General features: G+C 33.0%; 1 protein-coding gene across 1 annotated transcript in view; it reads right to left on the bottom strand.

The window, feature by feature from the left end:
• ADGRV1 (adhesion G protein-coupled receptor V1) overlaps positions 1-23,242 on the bottom strand; it is a 276,070-nt gene that overhangs the window by 200,105 nt on the left and 52,723 nt on the right. Inside the window, exons 27-43 of the mRNA XM_066568694.1 lie at positions 21,917-21,997; positions 20,437-20,576; positions 19,414-20,023; positions 18,230-18,445; positions 16,828-17,043; positions 15,703-15,947; positions 15,328-15,509; positions 13,752-14,563; positions 12,363-12,572; positions 7,903-8,033; positions 7,561-7,660; positions 6,430-6,609; positions 4,780-4,943; positions 4,149-4,242; positions 1,433-1,511; positions 688-826; positions 10-151 (exon numbers count right to left, since the gene is read on the bottom strand). Of these exons, the coding sequence (XP_066424791.1) occupies positions 10-151; positions 688-826; positions 1,433-1,511; positions 4,149-4,242; positions 4,780-4,943; positions 6,430-6,609; positions 7,561-7,660; positions 7,903-8,033; positions 12,363-12,572; positions 13,752-14,563; positions 15,328-15,509; positions 15,703-15,947; positions 16,828-17,043; positions 18,230-18,445; positions 19,414-20,023; positions 20,437-20,576; positions 21,917-21,997 (3,741 nt within the window). The remainder of the gene's footprint in view (positions 1-9; positions 152-687; positions 827-1,432; positions 1,512-4,148; positions 4,243-4,779; positions 4,944-6,429; positions 6,610-7,560; positions 7,661-7,902; positions 8,034-12,362; positions 12,573-13,751; positions 14,564-15,327; positions 15,510-15,702; positions 15,948-16,827; positions 17,044-18,229; positions 18,446-19,413; positions 20,024-20,436; positions 20,577-21,916; positions 21,998-23,242) is intronic.

Here is a 23,242-nt window from a genome sequence, read left to right as displayed (position 1 = left end):
AAGTTTTACCTGTTGTGTTCTCCCCTAATTCCAGGCCAAATGAGGGATTTGTTAGAATTAACTGGAACTTCTCAACTCCTTCAGGAATATCATCATCGCAAATCACAACAACAACAGATTTATTCCTTTCTCCCTCAGCAAAAAAAAGAGTCTAGCATTGAAACACAGAAAGCATTGAATATTCAATAGCTGATAATGCACACAGAAATTTTAAACTAAGGTTAAGCAGAATTGCCTTAAATAAGGAGGAAAGAAGCGGCAAGAAGAGTAATTTCTACGTCAATTTTTATAATAATTTTATAAATTGACTGAAAAAGAAGCAAAACAGTTAAATAGTTTAGCACATCATAGAGTGAGGACAAACAAGAGCAATTCACTTTGAAAGTTGTTTTGCAAATATATTAAAACTTACATGAAATCTTATATTCTCTTTCTAAGCAAATTGAATTTGAAATAGATGTTTCAAAGTTTAAAATGTGTCTTATATTTAAAAATGCTTTAGTACTAAAAAAGAAAGAAAGACTAAAATAAGATTACTAAATCTATCTCTATTCAGATGATCAGAGCAACTGAAAGAAGTTGAGAAATATAGCTGTACTAGTGACCATTCTGCAGAATAAATAAGATTATGTTCTTTTTAGGAAGTTGAAGAAACAAAAACTACTAGATTTAAAATTTGCTTCTTACCCTTGAAACCACATTAAAATCCAAACCCAGTTGTGCCTCCAAATTTTGGGCATAAAAAAACACAGACACATTTCCATAAGATCCTTTGTTTCGGTATGCCATTATGGTCAGATTCCCATGAGTTTCATTAACTGCAAAACTAAAACAAAAACCAAGACAAATTCTCGGTGCTCACTGAGCATGCTCTTTTAATAAGATGGTAGATAGATAATTTTTATATTTTCACTTAAAATCATCCCCTCTACCTTTTAAGAAAAAGTGCCTGTTACAGCAAAGCCACTTGTCTAATGAAACCATTATACCTTTTTTTTTCCTATCAAAATGGACTTGAACTAGGTTAAGCCTGTCTATGAGCACGGATGCCTTTTCCTAGCTCCTGGAAATCAGTGAAAAAGATCTGGAAGATGTCAATGTGCGTGCTTACATGGATGCAGAGGCTGGGGCACTGGATGGAGACTTGAGGGAGTGATGGAAGTCCACAATACCAAAGGACAATAGTGAAAATAAATACATGGTAGCATGAGATTTCTGAGTAAACATACTGCAAATGTTGGGTTTCTTGTGTGGGCATTATCTTTCTGTGGGCACTATCTATTCAGTTCCACTGAACTGAATAATATGTAGTCAGCTCAAAGATCTTTTCCTAACGTTAATAGGAGGTCTCACTGTTAACAGAAAATGGAAATAGCTGGGCAACACTAATCATTAACTCCCACAGGGAGTTCTTCAAGGTGACAAGACTTACTTGGTATTTTCCCATTCAACTACTCCGCTTACTCCATCATTAGCATCAATAATAATTTGAGAAGCTAAACCTTCTACATCTAAAAGGGAAAACAGAAAGACAAGTATGTAAGAACCACAGAGTTGATTTTCATTATTTTCAAGAATAACAGAAGCTTTTCTTTATATCTTTACTAATTTTGTAGAAGAAAAAAATAATTTTCCATTTCCAAAATGTAGAGGAGAAAAGGCAGTGAACAGGATACTTGGAAAGGCTTCAAGAAAATCTGTCCTTAGTAGCTTACTATTAGAACTACAACACAGGGCCTTCAATTACCACCATTTTATTCAATATATTAAAAAAAAAAAAAAGAAAAAAAATTGAAGAAAACTCATGGCACAGAAAAAGTAGAAAATTACAAAAGCAAGATTTTCATCAAGTCTTAATTCATTGTGTGTTTTTCTTATGATGATATTTAATGTTTTGCATACAGTGCCATTCTGAATATTGGAGGAAAAATGAGTAAAAAAGAATAATAAATGATCCAGTATATCATCTCATAATAATGTTTTAGTGGCTGATAATAAATCTTAATGGCACACACCACAGATTTTGCTATAAAAAAAGAATTATTAATTTCCTTTTAGTTAATGTATTGTAAGATTCTATTACCATATAAAAACACATGTTTATTCATAATAACTTTGCAAGATTATTGCATGTATTGCCCTGTGAAAATATTGAATAATAGATTAATGCTGGCAATTTCCACTAATTTCACAGACCAGAACTTGACAGTCAGAACTTGATTCTTCTGAGAAAATAATGCCTTATTTTGTTTAAACAGCATCACATGAATAGCTCAATTTACTTCAATTAAATGTTAATAAAAATTAAAAAGAAATTAAGATTGACAATTCCTACAAAACAAATTGACTCCACTAAATCTGTAGTAAATATACTATTTTTAGATCCATCTGAGAGATTTCTATTAAATCAGATAAGACTTAATAAAAGTAAATGATCACTGCCTTGAATCCAAATCTAACACTATGAGACAATGACAAACATGAATAGCAGCTGCAACACATCTATACAGATAGCAGAAAGGTTTAGAAATTCATAGGGATTACAGTGCATATAGACCCTTCAGATTCCTAACTGGTGTTTTCCCTCATCATGTCATAGTCTGATCAACTCACTCAAGACCTATAATACTTCACTTTCAACATCAGACCTCTAATTTCACATCTGGCATCTCTCCTCTCTCCTGATGACCTCCTGCCATTTTACCCTATCTTAATTCTTTCTTCTATCCATTAAGTTTATTCATTTTTCTTTCATCATTTTCAAGTTTTGAACATTTTCCCTTTTCTTAATTCCTTGCACTTTTGTATTAGAGTTGGGCCTTTTCTTCCACCTGTTCTAGATGATGGGATGGAGTGAGAGCAGCATGAAGAACACAGAACTGTCCTTTATGTTTCCTGCTTCTGCTCCATATCCAGAAAGTCTCAGATCAGAAATAAAGGTCACTTAAGTTCCATGTGTTTAACTATATGTCACAGACATCCCAGACCTACACCACATATTGCATGCACATGGCTAAGACAGAGACAGCATTTCTGATATATTCCAGATGGGTACGATTAACTGCGTATAAGTATCATGTGCAGGACACCCATCACTTTTGATATTAGACACCTAGAATTATATCAAAGGTTTTCTATGGAGAACAGGATTGCTAAATCCTAAAAAAATGCACTGAATCAACAAGGATTTGAATTCTCAATCATAACAAAGAAAATACACAAAAAGGGAAAACAAGAATTAGAAAATAGTCTGATAACAGAAGTAATTGTGACATTTTATAATGAGGACAAAATTTTTCCTCATATTATCTGATCATCCTAAGTACATCAGAGTCAAATGGTCATACTCAGACTGCTAACCACTTACGGCAGAAGGTAAGATTATATGTCGCTCAAAACAATTTAAATCAGGAAATCCTTCATACTTTTATGTTACTCTTTCTGTGTTTTAAATTTTAGACTCAACAATCAGAGCTCAGTCTATACAGCAGCAATCAGTCTTGCAAGTTACCTTTCAGTCTGTAATGAATTAATTCTGTCACTTCAATACGCATGCAAAGAAAGGGAAAAAGTCATAGAAGATGTAAGAAACAATCAGCATAATTAGTTACTGATGTCACAGGATAACCCAACTGTCTTTAAAGCCAATGGCAGCTGTGCTACTGAGTTAGGCAGCAGAATGAGGAACTCAATAAGCAAGCAATTAATGAAGTTCTGTGGAAGAGTAGGAACACAGTAGATCATGACTCCTAAAAGTAAATCTGATAAAAAGTAATAAAAAGATACTTTTGAAACAATGAGCAAAGGAACTTGAAGAAATTCTTTGTACATATTTGTTTCTGTCATTTGCAGAAATTAAAATCACATTAACACAGTGCCAACACAACTTTTGAGATAACTGTGCTCTCTAACTGGTAGTTACTAAATAACTCCTCTGTGAAAATTGTCTTGTAATTTTTACAGGGCTTTAAAAAATAGTGTAATAATGGCTATGTTTGATGTTCTACAATGTTTCTTGCAGAATACCTTGTCTCACTTTGGCTTATTTGGGAAGTGGCAAGTGGAATAATGATATGCCAGAGTAATATAATGTGCATTCAACAGATATAAAAATAAAATTAATCATAATGGTTTTTAAGTTGTTTTACCCAGCCTAGGTGGGGAGGAAGTTGAATGGTTCATGATAAGTTCCACTGAAGTTAAATTAACCAAGAAGAATTCTTGTACTTCTGGTACATCATCCTACAAAACACAAATCCAGTATATTCTCTTTTCATTTTCTTTAAGAAACAATCACAGAATTTGTCAAAAAATAACACACTAGAAGTCTCTAACCTTATAGCAAATTAGAATTAATTTATGTTTCCAATTTCCTGGAACATTTTTACATAAAATGTAAATTATGAAGTAAAACATTACATTTAATGGAAAATACTGTGGTGACACTAAACTAGATGTGAATAGATATCTGCTCCATTCTGCAGGCATAAATGGCAATTACTGATAAAATAAGAGCCAGTAGCAAGAAATTAATGACACTGATCTGAATATCAGAAAATAAAGTCATTATGAGAGAGTTAAATTTCACTTAACTATAAGTAGCACTCTTGTGTTATTATCTGTCCTTCTGTGATTTTATCATTAAAGAACAAAGCAGTCTTTCTAAATTACCATAAAATCTATAGCTTCAAATAATACAGCATACAAGATTCAGGTTCCACAATATTCCTTTTCAATTGTCATACCAATAAGTATAGAGTGAAAGGATATAGAATTTACCTCTAGAATAGTAACATTTATGGCAGCTGATGTTTCTCCTTCTTTCAAAACCACTGAGTCAGAAACAGCTACATAATCAGCTCCTGGTTCAGCCAAGGTCCCCTCTGTCTGATTACTTAAGGAGACCAATCCTGGAACTGTGGCATATGTAACATTGATAGCACCTGTTTAAAATGTGACAAAAAAATCCCCACTTTTTTTTCAATTCTTATGAAATGTTCACTAGAATAGACAAAGAAAATAGACAAAATGCTCATTGAAGAAATGGAAAACCTAACTACAAACCAGGGGATTAAAACACTAATCTGAAACCAATGGGACTTATTTCTTTCAGTCCAGCCTTTAATAATTTGTCTTAGATTACAGGACTCAGAAGGCATTAGGACCCAATGTATTTATCTCTTTAAGGTGCTGTGAACTGCAAATATTACATTACATACCTGGGACATCTAATGTATTATTAATACCAGGTTTGGTGTCAAGGGAAGTAGAGTGTTTCAGGAACGACTGATGTCTAAGAAAGGCTCTAAGGAGAGTTCTAAATTTAGTTTCCTTCCCAAATACACTGACATAGATATTTATGGAGAATAAAAATTACAGGACACATTGATTAATTTTACTAGAGGGAAAGCTAGACTTTTTTTTTTTAATTATTACAAAGCCACATCTCACGAATCTGCCACAGTAAGTCAAGTTGCAAATTTAAAGAGAGTGATCCTGGAAATAAAATGACAAATGAAATTCAAAGTTAGTCTGTATGAAATAAAACATAAGATATAAAAGAATCTTCATTTTAATAAATAAATATGGAGTTCAATTGAGAGATTTTACATTTACAATGGAAACTTAGAATTTATTAATATTTTCTTAAGTAGCATTTGAAAGGTAATTTACATACTGATTGACATTAAAAAAGAAATGGGAAAAAAAGAAATTATATTTAAATTCCTCTGCAAATCTGTAGTGTGCCCAGATCTTGAATGTTTGTTTCAACTGATCACTTCACCTCAAAACAAAGAAAACAAAAATAAGAGAGATTTTAACAGAGGTCTAAATATAGCATAAAAATGTGAATAGAAAATGATTATGTATGCTGTCTCTCAATGGAAGTCAAAATATTCAGGAAAAAAACAAAAAAAAATATTTAGGCACACATTGCATTATTGAAGTTAGTACCACTTAATTTGATTTTAAAAGGAAAATTGAAGCAAAAAGAAATACAGAATTCTTAGGAGAGGCATAAATTGATCTCAGAGGTGACAGTGCAATTTTTTCTAAACTGTCAGATTCTGGAAGTTTATAGAGGAGATGTTGTAGGAATGATAATTCTATACAAGCACCTTTTCTCATGTTTTCTTTTATTTCTTCTGGACAGACAATTCAACACAGATTTGCTGGACATAAAAGTACAACCCTAACAACCAACTAGCTATGCCACAGCTCCCAGACTTCCCTTGCTGTGGAATTAAAGTTTATGGCTTCAGTTTTAACTAAAACTTAGTTTTCATGCCGGCAGTAAAGAGCCCAGAAGTTCTGAAAACACAGTTGTATCCAAGGTTTTCCAGAATTTCTAGCCTCTCTGTCATGGCTTTCATATGTCTAATGATTTTGAAAACAAAATATAATTTCTATTGGAGATGTTATACAAACCTAGAGATCCAAATTCTCTGTTAATAAAAAGTTGAACTGTTTTGTTTTCCTCTGGAAGTAAAACTACCCTGGATGGAGAAGCAAAATTTAGTATTCCATGTGGTTCATCACTAGCTTCTACTGTCAGAACAGCTTCATATCCTTGACTATCCAAAACAGCAGCACCAGAAGGAGAAACACCTGCAAAAGAATCAATGGACTACAGTTAATTGTCTTAGGTAAATCAAGTTTTGTCTTACGTTACTGCTGTTTTTATGTACAAATGACAGTCAGTAACACTGCAAATGAAATCAAACCAAACACATTATATGCTCAATGAATTTTACGGATTGTTTGGAATGTAATTGCATTCTTAATTCTTATATGTAATTGCATTCTTTAACAAGCACAGGAACATTCAATCACAACAACAATTGTATACATAAAAAGTATAGAGTTCAAGACTGTATTAAGAAATGAGAAATCTGAAGAAACAGTGGACTTCCCTAAACTACTTCTGTTGTAAAAGGAAAGAGAAAAGTTTTTTAGGAATTCATTATAATTCCTAAATTCCATCATAATTCATTTATTAAGTTAAAATTATATTCCATTTCTCAATCATTCTATCAAGAAATTACTGTAAGTGTTGCCTTGATGAATAACTGTATGAATTTATACTTATACTGAAGGATTACAAGAGTAAACAAAATATTAAGGTAAGTTGGCAAGGCACCTATCAGCAACACTATCCATGTCAAGTTAGTTTGATGTTTACACACTTATTCAAGTTAAACAAAGGATATTTCAGAAGGGATGTGGTTTCATGCTTCTTTTCACATTATAATTTCAACAAAAAAGTAAAATATTCTGACCTCCTCTAATTCAGAGACAGATCAGAAGACAGCTTGAAGATTGTTTAAAAAGATTAAAAATATCCATTTATTTTATGACATCTGTAGCACATGTATACATTAATACACAAGAAGCATCAAGCCTGTTTCAATAAAACGTGAACAAATTTTGCATAGCTTGCAACATTTTCGATATTCATAGTCCTACACTTCCAAAATGGTTTAATAAACACAAAGTTATTACACTACTAAATGGCAATTTTAGATACAGCAGATATAGCGGTCTGTACTTCTGCATTACCTTCTGTTTTGATGTTGTATAGGATGATCTGGTATTCTTCTTTTTCTTCTGGAATACGGTCATCCAGCAAGTGGACATATAATGTTGTATTCAATATTCCCTATAAATGTTATTGATAAACTGATTAGTCATTAGTGTACAGAGTACAAGTAATATCACTCTATCATATGTATTTTGAGCAATACCTTTAAGAAATGCCAAGTTAAATACTGAAAACTATAAACTCCCTACTGTTTAATCATATCAAAACAAGGAAGACTGCTTTAAAAGCATACTTGTTCTGTCAGCTCACTTCAAATTACAATATTCTCTTTTAGCCATTAGATTTTCTTATGGACTCACCTCAGGAAAAAAGAGAATTCCAGAATAGTATTCAAAATTTTGTTCTATGTTATGTCCAACTATCTTCCACTCAACAGTAACATTTCCCAGTCCTGGGGCAGTTCTTACAACATGGAATTGCAGTTGTTCTCCTAGGAACAAATGACAAAATGCAATATTTTGGGATTTCTTCTTCTACAATTCAACTATTAAAATGAAAACAAAAAAATTAATCACAGTTAAAGTATTTTTTATGTAAAACCTTAATATTTTTAATAGTGAGCTTCCCAGTAGTTATGTACTACTTTTTTTTTTTAATTGAAACAAAACCCTCACAAATCTGAACTCTTTCCTCATGGATTTTTATGAATTTAGTTCATTCTCAGAAAGAACTATCAAAATATAAAAAACCTGGTACATATGCATAACTGCTATCAAAACATGGACAAAAGAAGAGAAGTATCTGTTTGTGAACTACACACGGAATAAATGCCCTACGCACAGCTTTAACACAGTTTTCTACAGCAGCTAAGTGGCAAGGAATAGACATGTTCCTAATATCTTGTGTAGTAGTGTCTTGTGACTTCAAATAATGCATGTGTAAAAATGCTTGCCGTTACCCGGAAGTTCCATTTATGTGAGTTAGAATTTACAAATGTTACCAGTTTCTGGATATTAGAAAACATCCAGAAAAAAAAACAATTAATAATTTTAAAAGGACAGTATTTAGAAGCAAAACATTAATGTTTGCTAATTTTAAAATTATTTTGATAATTTATTATAATTTCATAAATAATAAGTATCAAATGAAAACAAGCATCTCTAAGAAGTAATTATGGTATTTTTTACACATTTATAATATTTAAATGGTCACTTAAAGAGTTAACTCTTCAAAAAGTTTTGAAAAATTAAGAAAATTTATATTATCATAAAGTACGAAATATCTATATAAATTTATACAAAATAAATATTTGGCATAAAATTAAATATTTTAAATATGTGCATGTAAAATCGCATATTATATTAATATGAAATTGATCAGCAGGTAACATTACTAAAATTATGCAATATGCAATATATTTCCATTAGAGGAGAGACTTTTATTTATAATACATAAGTGTATTGCATCTGTATGACAACAGCATTTTCCCAGTTCACAGGATGGAAGTTTGCCAGTATATAAGTGTGGAATTCGTTTTCAAGGACATGCAATATTGAGGAGCTTGGAAATAATCATGTAAGCTTAGGTCCATCCTCAATTGACTGAAAATTGTTTTCTTAGTATTGCAATAAATTGATATGAATTTTTTTTGCTGTTGCAGAACTAGGAATAATTCCATCTATTAGTTTGTGTTATGTACACACTTAAAAGCTATACCCTATTGAGAAACATTGAGATACATCTGTGAAAGGGAAAGAGAAGATGTGGTGTTAGGTTATGTTCTCAGTCCATGGCATACAGAATTGAGCAGCATAGCTACTCTCACAGACAGTGTAACTCAAAGAACACCAAATTATTATACTGCAGGACAGTATTGTATATCTAAAACAGGCAGAAAAAAAATTGATCACTTTCTGGACATGTTCTCTGTTTGGTAAGGAATTATTTGAGAGATGCCAATATATTGGCTATGAATGAGATAGATATGAACAACAAACTTCAAAAGACCTTAAGAAACTGAAAAATAAAATTGCAAAGAAGTAAAATAAAAATTCTATATACCAATTTTCCAACATATAGCATCAGTATGTTATCAGTCTCATTATATCAAACTTCATTTAAGCCTTGTTTTAAGTTGTCTAACACTAGTTCTAAGAGAACAAAGGAATTCAAAATTTATTGACATCACAAGAATTCTGCTTCTACAGTCAGATATCTGAGGACAGACTGACAATTTACCGGTTCCCCTAAGGCTAATTTTTCATATCATTTAACACTGCCCTGAAATCTGTTTATCCTATCTGAGAATTTTGCACATCCATTACATACAAATAGCTATTTGACAGAAAATAATTACTTTAGTATCATCACAGAACATACGATATATACAAAGGTCCTTTCAGTGTAACATTATGTAATACAACAAATTTTCACTGATGACTGTAAAATACTTCAAGGTACAGAACCTTGATACACTGTAATCCAAGCACCAAGAAGAAACCCAAAGTACAATTTGTCTCAATTAAAGACTCTCCAGTACTTAGCTACTGACTCATGCAAAGCTCAGCCAGCTTTACCAAAATCTTTGTTATTCCTATCCAGTTAGAAATACTAACATAAATACAAATTTATCTCTGACGATTGAAAGTATTATTAGGTTAATTTCCCTATTTTGTCTTATGGTTTTGTTTTTTTTAATATTTTGCAATTTTAAATTTTTCCTTAGATTTCTGCCTTTATCAAGGAGAAGAGGACCTAATCAATTCTCTTGTTCCTTATTTTAAGCTATTGCAGTGTGTTTTCATCCAATTGAGTCACAGCCATACAACTGTTGCCTGTTCTGCCTGTACTTAAATGCTGCCACTGCCCTCAATATGGTGATTGTGTGAACTGAATATATGCAGGTAACACCAAGACAGCCATGATCCACCATTGAAGTGTGAAGAAAAGATTTATTCCATTACGTAACTTTTAAAACAGAGACACCAATACTGCTAAACTTATCTTATATTAGCAGGGCAAAAAGTGCCCAGGCCTGAGCACTGTATTACATATCAAAAGGCCTGACAATGCACAAATCCCTCACCAGGCTGTGGTTCACCACCTCTCTTAACTCCCTTCCCCGCTTACAGAGAGGTCCAAGTCTATGGGAAAGGCTTTTAAGACTTTAACAACATCCTGTTATCTTCTGTGAGAATAATCCATTTCTTTTCAGTTGACAGCCAACAATCCAGAGTGAACACAAATACCTGAATTTTCTCACACTGAGTATTTTCTACACATCTCCCATCTGTAGGGTTGGTCTTTAAGTAAAAACAATTCTAAAATGAACTTATTTTTCTTTCCTCACCAATCTTCAGTTTTTCAAATCTTTCCTCCCCACAGGGATAAATAATATGAACAGCTTGAAAAAAAGACTGAGTTGCTTAACAGAAACTGTTCAATAATGTAATAAATATAAAAGATAACACTATTTTGATTTATGCTTGATGTTTGTCTTCATAAGAAAAAACTTGATAATGAAAATAAAGTAAAAACACTGAAATCATATGAAGGCCTTAGCTCATTCCTTTTTTTAATCAAAGTGAACTAGTTTGTCTGTTTTTTCTTGCTATAATGCAGTGCAATGCATTGTTTTTCACAAGCTAAAGGAATTGCGACCAGTTATAGCACTATATACATACTATACATAGCAGAGTATTTCAGCTCCAGATAAAATCATTCAGCTTCAGCATGCTATGACAAATATTTAACCAGTGGAAAGTGTATAACATTTTCATAACCTTGGGGAATGAAATGGTTTGAATTAATTCCCTGGGCTCATTAACAGCTGTTCTTAGACTGCGAGAATGTAGCTGGCTTGTCAGGTAGATCAGAACCACTAATGTGGAGTAATAAAGGTTGGAAACTGGGCACAATAGAATTAACACAAACTGTATCTAAACAAAACCCAAAAGCTTACGGTGTCGTTTCATTATAGGAAAAAAACAGACCATGTCCTTTTGAGGTAAACTATTTTTTCCAACAAAAAATTCAGTGCATACATTCTTGGACAGCAAATTTCTGTTAGTTTTCTCTACCCATCAGTTTACACATCATAAAAATTTGAGATTGCAATACACTGATATGCCAGCAAGGGATAACAAGAGCAGTCACATTATTATTATTACTGTCCTATGCAGAACTGTACCAACTCTAGGTAAAACATGAAACATGTTCTCTTAAAGCACTGATAGACACTAGATATCTGACTATTATCAGTGTCAAAAGTCATGACTGAGTGATAACATCAAGATTATCACACTCCTAAAATGAGCTGCTATAAAAATACAAAGAGAAACTTTAGAAAGATGGAAGATTTTTTCCTATTTTATTTCTGTGGGAATATTTTCTAGATAATTAAAAGCTAATTTTAAGCCAGTGATAGATAATATTTGCTTAAGATTAGCAATTGTTATGTATAAGGGGGTTTATATATAGTTCTGGAACATGGTATAAATGAATGAGAAATGCTAAAAGGAGTTAGAAATGCAATGCCAATAGAAGCAAGGCATAATCTTCAGAAAAAGGAAGGGAAAGAACAAATGGTGAAATATGGGTTTGGAAATAGTCTATTCATCTTTTCCATAGATTTCATTCAAGTACTATCTATGTTTGCAAGAATTAAAAATCCAAAGAACTGTGTGCTAAGTATGTGGTTATTCTCTGTTTGCTGGCATTCTCTAAACAGTGATACAATCACATAATGGTTATCAACAGAAAGCACAGAAATGGAAGCTGATGTTAATCAAAATGGTTGTGGTCAACGCACAGAACCCACCTTCATGACCAATAACGGACCTTCCAGCTGTCTGGAAGCTAATGATTCCTGCCACATTGTCATTTGCCAGGATAACCACTGTGACAGTGCTGAAACTGGGCAGAATCCTACTCCCTCCCTCAGTATGCACCAGGCTGATTATGATGCTTTCATTGTCCTCTGGCTCTGGATCATCTAAAATGGTCAGTGTGACCATCTTTTTTGTTTCACCTAAAAGTAGAAGAACATACACATACTTACATGTTCACATGAAAATCACCTTTAAAAAGATACAATCATCTACTCTAGTAGTAAATACTTAACTAATATAAAAAAAGACAAGAAGAATCTTTACTTATTTACCTTCATAGGCAATATAATTTAAAAATTATTAAATATACTCTGTAGAAATTAACAATATCTGCATAATTTCTGAATGCCTAGAATTCTTATTTGCTTTATAAGTTCCCTGGCTTTCAAATTTTAATTAGAAAAGGGGAATATAATTCTTGTAAAAAAAATTACCAAGTGAATACATTTTTCTGATGTCACATACAGACATATGTACATTAAATTTGACTATATATTTACTGGACCAGGAAATGCATTAAAGTGGCCTGTCATTGTATAAGTTATATGTCTTCTGGAATATCAAAGAATGACAATGTAAGCAGCAAACACAATCAATTACCAGTCTCTATAATACATTACAATTTGCAACAGAATCCTATTGGTCATTGTATGTTCCTAATCTGTACTAATTATCAATTTACCCCTTACATATATTTTTTGTTATATTGCCTTTCAAAGTATTTTGAAAATAGATTTAGTAAACTTATTAACACTAATATAATTACATGTCAGTTTCCAAATCACTCCTGGCAACCCTTCATTTAAGTTCAGATTATTTAGCAAACTAAATGAACACTCTAATCTTAACTACACTCCTAAAAATTGTTTTCAAAACAATTGCTTGGTTATCTCAGACTTTGAAAATAAAAAATACATCCGTCATGTTGCACAGTGCTTAAATAATGCCTGACACAGACGTTTCTTATTTGCAATTTTTTAACTATCCTGTTATGTTCCGAAATCAATACAATCTCAGAATCTAAAAAGATATCTCATCAAAAAATATATTGTATTGAGAAGATAAGAACAAAAGATCACTTAGGTCTGATTTGCATTTTCATTATTTTTGATAGAACACCTATTTCAGCAATATTATTCCTTATTTATTTAGTAAAAATGTTATCTTTACAATGCATACTGCAATATTTCTTAAAAAAATACTTAAATATTTGTACTTTTCATCCTTTTTTTTTTTTTTAGTCTTTGTGGTCGTTGTGTGTTTGTTTTGTGTTTTCTTTAGTTTTAGACAAGAGAAGTTAATGCTGAACCTAGCCTTACCTTCAGCAAACACCAGAATCTCACCAACACCCACAAAGTCCAAGTTTGGGGTAGCAGTTCCACCAACAACACGCCATTCCACTGCCACCTGTCCCAGGCTGCCTTCTGTCCTGTCTATCATAAGCTGCACGCTGGCCTGAGGACATTCTTCTACTTCAATATATAGACCTTTCTCTGTTGCATTGGGACTTACACTATAGATCTTAAAGACACCAAAGGCATCCCCATTCATCATTATAGTAACTGTGGAAGTATTTGGCTGTCCAATAGTTGGTTGATGTTTTAAGTTGGCTGAGATGTTAAACAGTTCAACTTTCAACAGGGATACAGTGAATTTTTCATCCAGTTCTGGCAGGCTGTCAGGGAATATGGTAACTGTGAGATTTGCAAACTCTTCCCCTTCCTGCATGATCGCCCACTGTCCTGTGATAGATTCGTAATCACTACCAGCAATGGCTTGTGTGCTAAACAGAATGGATGTACTGCTGATGTTTTTCCTGTAGGTCCATAATCCTGACATGTTAGTTAATGGCCCGATCTCTGTTGTCAGCCAGAGGCAGAGAGGAATCTCAAAGGCACTGGAAAATGTAAAGGCTGAACATGCTTGTTCTTTTAGGCACTGAGTCGCACAGGCATACAGTGGGTCACTTGCTGCTGACACATTCACTCTGGTCTTGGATGGCTGGTCAGGAATTCCTTGTACAGGAGACTTGTAATAGGCCAGTATATCCTCACCTTGCTCAATGGCAAGAGCTACAATGTCAGTCTCAGAAGTGCTGTAAAATATTTGCAGTTGACCAAACCTTCCCCCACTAAAAGACATTAAAATAAAAATATTATGTTAGCTGGTGAAGCATGTCTAATATTTTGTATGTTACTGGGTTAAGAATAAAATTAATAAAATCAACTAATGACTTCTGAATTGCTGAGAAGTTACAAATAGCTAATTAAAGTGACTTCCCTTGAAGCTAGTACTACCAACTGAGTAGCTGGGTTTTTTGGAGAGCAAGTTTTAGTGTTTATAGCTTGGGTAGCAGTCTATTAAGCATGCATGTTTGCAAACATTTGTTTCTGGAGTTAACTTAGTCTTCCTAGGACTGTCAAGGAAGAAAAAACCTTTGTTGTCTAGCATTGTTATCATTCCTCTGAGGCATCCTCAGGATACCATATTCACATGAAAAACCTGTTCTGCTTTTCATTTTGTCTTCCATCACACAACATTTGATCCATTTTGTCTTCCAGTTCACATCACAGGAACAGGCTGGTTTGCAGCTTTAAATAGTTTGTCAATTTAATAGGCAAAATAAAACATGAAGTACATAGTGTACACTGTGTTTACACTACACATTTATTACATTTGTACTTTATATACATTTCTAACAAGCAGACATCTAGTTCAAAATCAATGTATCTGAAATAAAAACTGGCAGAACAAGAAATTGATGCAAATACCTATACAAGGGTGTGACATTTAAAATTATTGCAGAAAAATACTCAACAAAAAACAAACCAAACCAAAACAACAGCAACAACAACAACAAAAAAGAGATTCAAAATCAGCCAATATTATACAGACCTTCTCCTGACTGATATATTTGCAAGTAAATTTCTTTCTAGTGGCTCCTGAATTTGATATGAGGATTGATGAAAGAAAACTGTGCCATAAGGATTATCATTGGCAGGTATAACAATATTTGCCATGCGATCTAATCCGATAGCACCACCGTTGGAGGCCTGAATTAATTCAATATGGATGATCTCAAAAAGAAAAAGAAGAAAAAAATAATGCAGCTAAATAATTTTTGCCATTTCTAAAAATTATCACAAGCAAAATAAAATCTGAACTTTTTGCAGCTTCCTGCCATAACGTTTCTTGCTTTGATCTGCACACATTTCTTACACAAGTTAAAACTCTAATACTCTTCAAGAGAGACATAACTGCTCTACTTACTTCTTCTACTTCTGGAACATCATCAGCCAGGATTTCCAACAGCAACATCTGAATGGCTTCCCCAGGGGCAAAAGTAATATTACCCATGGCAACTTGCAAGTCATCATCAGCAGGATGCCCATTAATGGTAGCAGCCCACTGAACAGTAACGTTACCCAGTGTCCCAGCATTGCGGATTATTGGCAGATTTATGGTTACTGATCCAAATTCAGGCTCCTCCACAGTGAATTCGGTATTCTGAAAAACTGACATACACCATAGGGAGATGTAGTGCATTAACAATAAAATTGAAAGTAAATATATCCGTTTCTGAAGTACAGTTTTATTTTACTTGCTTGCATTTACTTGCACAGGTAAATCCCCTTTAATCATGTTTAAACCTAAAAGCAGACTTTCAATACTTATGTTTTCATCTGCACAGAAAATTAGCATGAAAATTAAGCCCTCATCCAAAAAGTCTATTCCAATACACCTATTGTTTCAGGCTAAACATGAACTATTTCTAAGGTCTTAGAATACAACTTCATAATTATTCCCAGCAAAGAAACTCTTTACCAGATTTCATGTCACTTATTAAAGAAATAAATTATAACTATTTAACATGGAATATGTTAAGTAGAAATCGCTGTTTTTTAGAATCACAGAATGGGTCATGTTGGAAGGGACCACTGTAGATCATCCAATTCAAGCTCCCTGCTCAAGAAGGGTCATCCCAGAGCACACAGCACAGGACTGTGTCCAGACATTTCTTAGATGTTTCCACTAAAGGAGATTCCACAACCTCTCTGGCCAACCTGTTCCAGTGCACCACTACCTTTGCAGTAAAGAAGGTCTGCCTCATGCTCAGGTGAACTTCCTGGGCATCAGTTTCTGCCTGTTGCCTCTTGTTTTACTGCTTGGTGCCAACAATCAGAGCCTCCAAGAGGCTCAATGCTTCTGTTATAATAAAGCCCCATTACTCCTTGTATTACATATTTTAATTCAGTTCATCTTATCTTTTCCTTTACTCTCTATACCCACATTTCAACTTCTGAAGGTTTTTATTCAGCTGCCAAGTTGCAGCTCCCCCACAAACCCCCAGAAAAAAAAATGTTAATGGAAGAAAGAAAATATGTACTCCTTTACCAAAGGATCCAAATGGGTCATCAGAAGCCTCAATAGTTATGACTGCCCTCGTCAAAGATCCAAGCAAGGCTCCTCCTGTTGTTTGGTTCAGCAGCTGAACATAAAATGACTCCTCAAGTTCAGGATTGATATCATTAATTATATAAATTGGCACAGCTTTACTTGTTTCCCCTTCTAGTAAGACAACATCTGATGAAGCTACACTGTAGTCCTCACCTAGAATTGTAGATGAAAAAATCAAAAATAATAAAACACAGATAATATCAATGCTTTATGGTTCAGTGTGGTGAACATTATCATAAATACCCATTTTCTCTTTGCTTATACATGCATTTCTCTGTGTTTTATAGCGTCTTTTCCTTTATCTTTAGACCCAAAACAATTATTTATTTATTTATTTTTATTTATTTACTTATGTCCTGTTGCCTTTTAGATGTCTGGTTGGATCAAAATAAAACTTAGCTGACCAAAAAGAGAGATTCTGAACTGCTGGACCAAGAGGTAGTTACAAAAGGTCCATTATTGTCCGTTGTTTACAAGGTCACACTACCAAGATGTTTCTATCTGATTTATAATTCCTGTCCCACTTTCCAAGAGATAAAAGTGAAACAGTGCTTGTCAAAGCAGATTTCAGTAAAGTGCACCTTTTATGTGTTGACTTCATTTTAGGCAAACTTGTCTCAAGTGTCTAGAGGAACATCTGTGATACACTAGATCACAGCTCTGCTTCAGAAACTAATTGAAAGCTTACTCTGATACAAATCTAGTTACACATTTGTAACACTGTTACATAAAAATGAAATTAAAAGTTCTCAGAGCATGTATCACTCACCTAATCAGTTTGGACATAGCTGAAATATAGTGCATGCAATTTATAACCGTCTAAGTAATCCTAGAGACTTCATAATTTTTCTCCTTTCTTTATGTACCTTCTCTATAGCAGGGACCAACTGGAGAAGTTTATGTTCCATTTTCAGAAGTCCTTGGGTTTTGATAGATTTTTCCATATTTATTTTACAGCTAAATCCCCAGCTGTCAGTTCTTCTCCGATAAGCTCCACTAAGCTTATTAAATATATACATGTTTAAATATATACATGGGACTAAATTGTTTTTACATATACTACTATAGCATTTTGGGAGGTGTGGGGAAAGGGGGTGTTTAAGTGGTGGTGTGCTAAGTAAACAAACTAAGTAAACAAACACCCCAATTCCTTCCCTCATTTGACTTTTGAGTTCTCTAGTGATAATGCATAAACTTTCCCCTAGGGCTTAGATTCATATTTGCTAAGCACAGTCAATGCCTTATATTTCATTCTTGTTATACAACAGATCATTCATTACACACTTGCTTGTTTCAGTTTTAACAAAGGCTGCATAGTTCTGCTATTCTGCTTTCTTACCAGCTGTTGCAGTTATTGGCATAGCTTTAAATTTCACAGAAACATCTGAAAATATTCCCCCAGTTCTGGTCACGTTAATGATTGGTCCAACATAGTTTTCAGCAACTCGCACAGCTGAAGCTGAAAGCTGAAGTGTTCCAAAAGCGTCATCATTGGCATCAATAATCACATGAGCTATTGTCTCATCCACTAAACCAAGTCGAGGAGAATTTTTAACTGAAATATAAAGAAAACTTAGTGAGTGGTAAGTGAAATGATTACTATTCATGGCTGTAGAGTTCATGGGCACACATGTAAAATTAGCTGTCTCTAGTTTTCATGAAAATTATCTTTTTTGTAATTGGACAAAGCATAACTACAAACCACATCAAAATACATGTGTCTAAATTATGTTCTGGCAGAAAATCTGAACATTATTCTACTATGCTGTGGAGCATACAAGCCATAATTTTTGAAAAGATGAAGTACTGTGAATTTATTTAATTATTTAACCATAAGACTAATAATAAGATCAATACAGTTCACAATAATTTCAGTTTTACTTTTGATATGATGAAATATAAGTAAGATTTTAACTCCAAGTGGAATTATGTTTAATTATATTGATTATATTATATATTATATATTATATATTATATATTATATATTATATTATATTATATTGATTATTAATCTGTGAGCAAGGGCAGCAATTAGACATGCCAAGAAGCTCTGAAGCGCAAATGGCTGTAAGCACACTCAGGCTGTAATGACCCAAATTTATCTGAATGAGAAACTAAGTAAACATTGTCAACACTAAGAAAGGAGCACGTCACTTTTTTTAAATAAGACTTTTTTGTAGTTTAATTTAAAAAACTAGCTTAGCTATTTCCTACTGCTGAACTTCCAGAAACAATGCTAAATAAACATGTATTAGTACATAAACAAATATCTTAACATATTTAGCCTGAAACACTTTGCATAAGAAATGCAAAACGGATAAAGAAATACTCATACTTTTTCAATAAAATAGTGTGCCAAAGGAAATAAAAGTCAACAGGCACAAGTCAGGTAACTAAGAGATATCTTAAGTATACAGTTTGGCAGACGTTCATTGGAGTTCATTTGTCTTGCTGCAGTTTTTCCTGTTATATATAAATACTGACCTTCATAGTTAAATTGTAGGTTTTATGTAAGACACTTACTTGGCCGATCCTGAACTTTCTTGATCAAAACAACACTGCTTAGCTCCACAAAAACAGATTCTGATCTCTCAGGATCATCATCATCCAAAATAGGCAAGGATATTGTGGCCTCACTTTCATTGGTTGCAAAGATCACATAACCTGTAACGGGTATATAGTCTTTTCCCTCTATTGCTCTGACAACATCAGGTGGAAGAAAAGGCAACTTTTCTTCATCACCAATAGTTCTGTATTTCACCATTACTGTACCAAGGAGACCACCGCATCTTACAACTGTCAGAGAGACATTTTTTGTTTCTTCCTCAATTTTTATTGGTCTGTTTTGCTCAGAAAAGATGAAGACTCCATATGGATCATCGTTTGCTAAAATAGTTACTGTTGCATTAGTATGATATCCAAGACGACCAAGGGACACATTGATGATCAAGACTGAAAACATCTTATCCAATTCAGGAACATCATCAGGAGAAACCTGTAATGTAATATTTGCTCTCACTTGGCCAACATCAAATGTTACATTCCCATACGTAGAGACCAGGTCATTGGTGAGATCGCAGATTATGATCCAATGCAATGTCACCTGAGATAAGGTCCCATGACTTCTCACAACCTAAGAAAAACATATAAAGATGCAGATATTTTTGTTCTATGAGAAAGAAACACAGAAGTGTGAAATGTAATTAAGCAAACACAATAGCATGATGAATTAAAGATATGTCTGTGTTTTAAAAGCATGTCATTTTTATTATCTCAGCTCTGGAGAACTTGTATTATCAACACTTATTTTAAGACAGTAGTCCCTTGATTCTAAGTAAGTAGAAGATTTTAAGTTTTTGGATATTATTATTATTTTAGTTTCAAGCTGAATAATATACATTAGCAAACACTGCATGACTGGAAAAACAAATATTCATGACAAAGTTGTTCTAAACCCCACAGACTAATGACAAAAATATCAGAGAACACCAGTAAGAACAGACAGAAGAGTACAATGCAGCAATATGAGACTCAAAGCTTTCTAACCTGCAGCACAACATTGCTATCTCCATCTTCAGGCTCAGTTCCATTCACTGAAATGGACTCAGCACTGAACTCAAACACACCATGAGCATCATCAGAAGCCTCAATAGTCACGAGGATGTGGGATGCAATTCCCAAGCTAGCTGTTAAATGAAAGTTCCAAAAAGGGTTATTTTTATCTCTTATGTTTTCTTACATGAAATAAAGCAGCTGAAGAAATATGCTACAAAAATACAAAAGAGAGTATGAAGTATTTGTGCTGTTTATCTTTGTTTTTTTCTTTTTAAAACACATGATAATCCCCTGTACGTAAAAGGAGCTGACTTTCAGTAAGGCAGTCCTCTCAGTCCTTCTGAAGAACTATGCAATAAAAAAGTATTATTTTAAGGGAGGAATGAAAATAAAATTACAGGTTTAATGAATGAAAATGGAGTAGTATTTAGGACAGTGAGGAGTTATACTATAAACCACAGTATAAGAGGAAAGACAAGATGAATGCAGATCTCATCCTGACATAAGCTGAAATGAAAAAAAACTATGACCAAAAAAACCCCACCAAGTCAAGTAAATCCTACTTCTAAAGATATTGTCATGGTTGACATAACTTACTGCTCAGAGAGAAAAAAAGAGTCTCGCACTAAAGGAAACTATTCCTGGAAACAAGTAAAAGGGAAACAGAATGTCAAAAAAAAAAAAAAAAGAAAAAAGAAAAAAGAAGGAAAAGGAAACCAAAAAAAAAAAAAAAAGAAAAAAGAAAAAGAAAAGAAAAAAGAAAAAAAAAGAAAAGATAAGAAAGAAGAAAAAAAAAAAAGAAAAAATATTACTCTACTGGCATTTGGGTGCTCATATAACATTTTTACATTTTTCAGGTTTCCATTTGAAGTCCTATATGCATAGGGTTTTCCTATATATTCTATGTTATTTCTTCATTTGGTATTTTTTAATCAATATTAATTATCATTGTTTTCTCTATATCATGACATAAATAGAAACATGAAGAAAGGAAAGAGGAAAAAGATGAAATTATTTCATTAAAAAATCTACCACAACTTACTTTATTTTAAGAGTATTTTTGCCATGAAGGGTAAATTATACATAGAATATTATATCATATATTATCAAAGGTAGTTCTAAAATTGCCTTCAATTTTAAAAGTACCTTTGCTTTTCCTCCCAGGAAAATTTGACAATGCTCAGACAAAGATAATTTTATAAGCTTTAATTCTGAAATTGCTATATTGTGTTTTACAACAATATAGTTTTGATTATATATGAGCCTGTTGTACTCTGCTTTACATTAAACACTCACTACTAATGAAATTACACCTAAGTTAAAATGGAAAAGAATTTTTTTTTGTAAAATTTTAAGTTAAATCTAAATTAATAATCTCTAACTGCATGTAAAGGAAGTTGCACCAAGCATAATAATTTATGACATCTATGAAACTTAAAAATAAAATACAGGATTAATCAAAAAAGCTTACCATGTTGAGGGACAGTTGAAAAGAAGAAATCCATGTTCCCATCACCACTACCACTTCCATCATTTCTAAAGAGCTCAGAAACTTTAAGATGACAGACATACAGATACATACACATATATACATTTATAAATAAAGGGAAAGCAGAAAGTAATTTACACATTTCTGGATAACACAAAAAGATAGGTGTATTTTAGGAAAGTGTCAATTTTCAAAATGAATTTCTCTTAACAGCTAGAAAAAATATTGAATATGCTACCTCTTGTTTAATTTATTGCACTGGAATCATAAAAGGAAGTCAGAAGGAAGGAAAACACATGTAACTTTATCTTTTTTTTTCCTTTCTTTCTGTGTTCCCTCTTTCTCAAGCCTATTGGAGAAATTAGAAATGGGGCAGGGAGGAGAGGGAAGAAGTGGCTCAACCCTATGAAATCCTCTTACTCTAATATTTTCTCACAAATCAAAAACTTGTGCCAGAAAGTCGAAAAAATTTGGCAGCTTAACTGATGGAGCCTTTATTCTAAGTTTTGTGCTTGCAGTGGTGTTGGAAAGCTCCAAAAGATTATGCTGAGGAAGTATCTGCATCTAGTAAATTACCAAAGTTAGCTCAAGTTTTCTAACCAAAAAAAGTGAAAGAGAAAAGTTTGCTTAACTGAAACAACTACTTGACCAAAAATTCCACAGGCATGAAAACTCAAACTTTATCAAAAGAATCTTAGCATAACACCATCATGCCACATTGCAGCACAGACATTCATGTTAATATGATCTAACTTTCTAGAAGGCATCACACTTGAAATTCTGAATTGATTAGAAAAATATCAGTTAAAAAGGCACTTTATGGCTCTCAATATTTTGAATTATTTCTTTTCCTCCAACCAGGAGGAATCTCCCTTAAAAACTTTTTGCAATGGAAATTTATTCTGTAAATCAAAAAATTCTGTAAAGCAAAATTGATTTTACGTGGCAGGAGCACTGATGCTTTCCAACAGTTCTAAGACTAATGTCTCACAGCAAGATTTACACTAGCTTCTAGCTAGTTCTCCAACTCAGCTAAACTCTGCAGGCATCTCAAAACCCACAATCTTCTAAGGCTATAATCTATTTGAATAAGCTATAGCCAGTTTATTGCAATTTCTCCAGTTTCATTTAAGTGGTAGATAAAAAGCACACCTTTGGCTGTTAAACCTTAAATACTGAAAACTTGAAAAAAAAAAAGAAAAAATTTTTACATTACTTTATTTCCTTCTATCAACTATGGAATTATGTAATTTTAAAAGCAGCAATTGCCTTTGAATGTATGGCAGTAATATACTTTTGAGATCTGAT

This window comes from Molothrus aeneus, chromosome Z, assembly GCF_037042795.1.
Source record: "Molothrus aeneus isolate 106 chromosome Z, BPBGC_Maene_1.0, whole genome shotgun sequence".
Classification (NCBI taxonomy): Eukaryota; Metazoa; Chordata; class Aves; order Passeriformes; family Icteridae; genus Molothrus; species Molothrus aeneus.
Note: the sequence above shows the minus strand (reverse complement) of the source record. Positions and strands in the feature narration are given on the sequence as shown.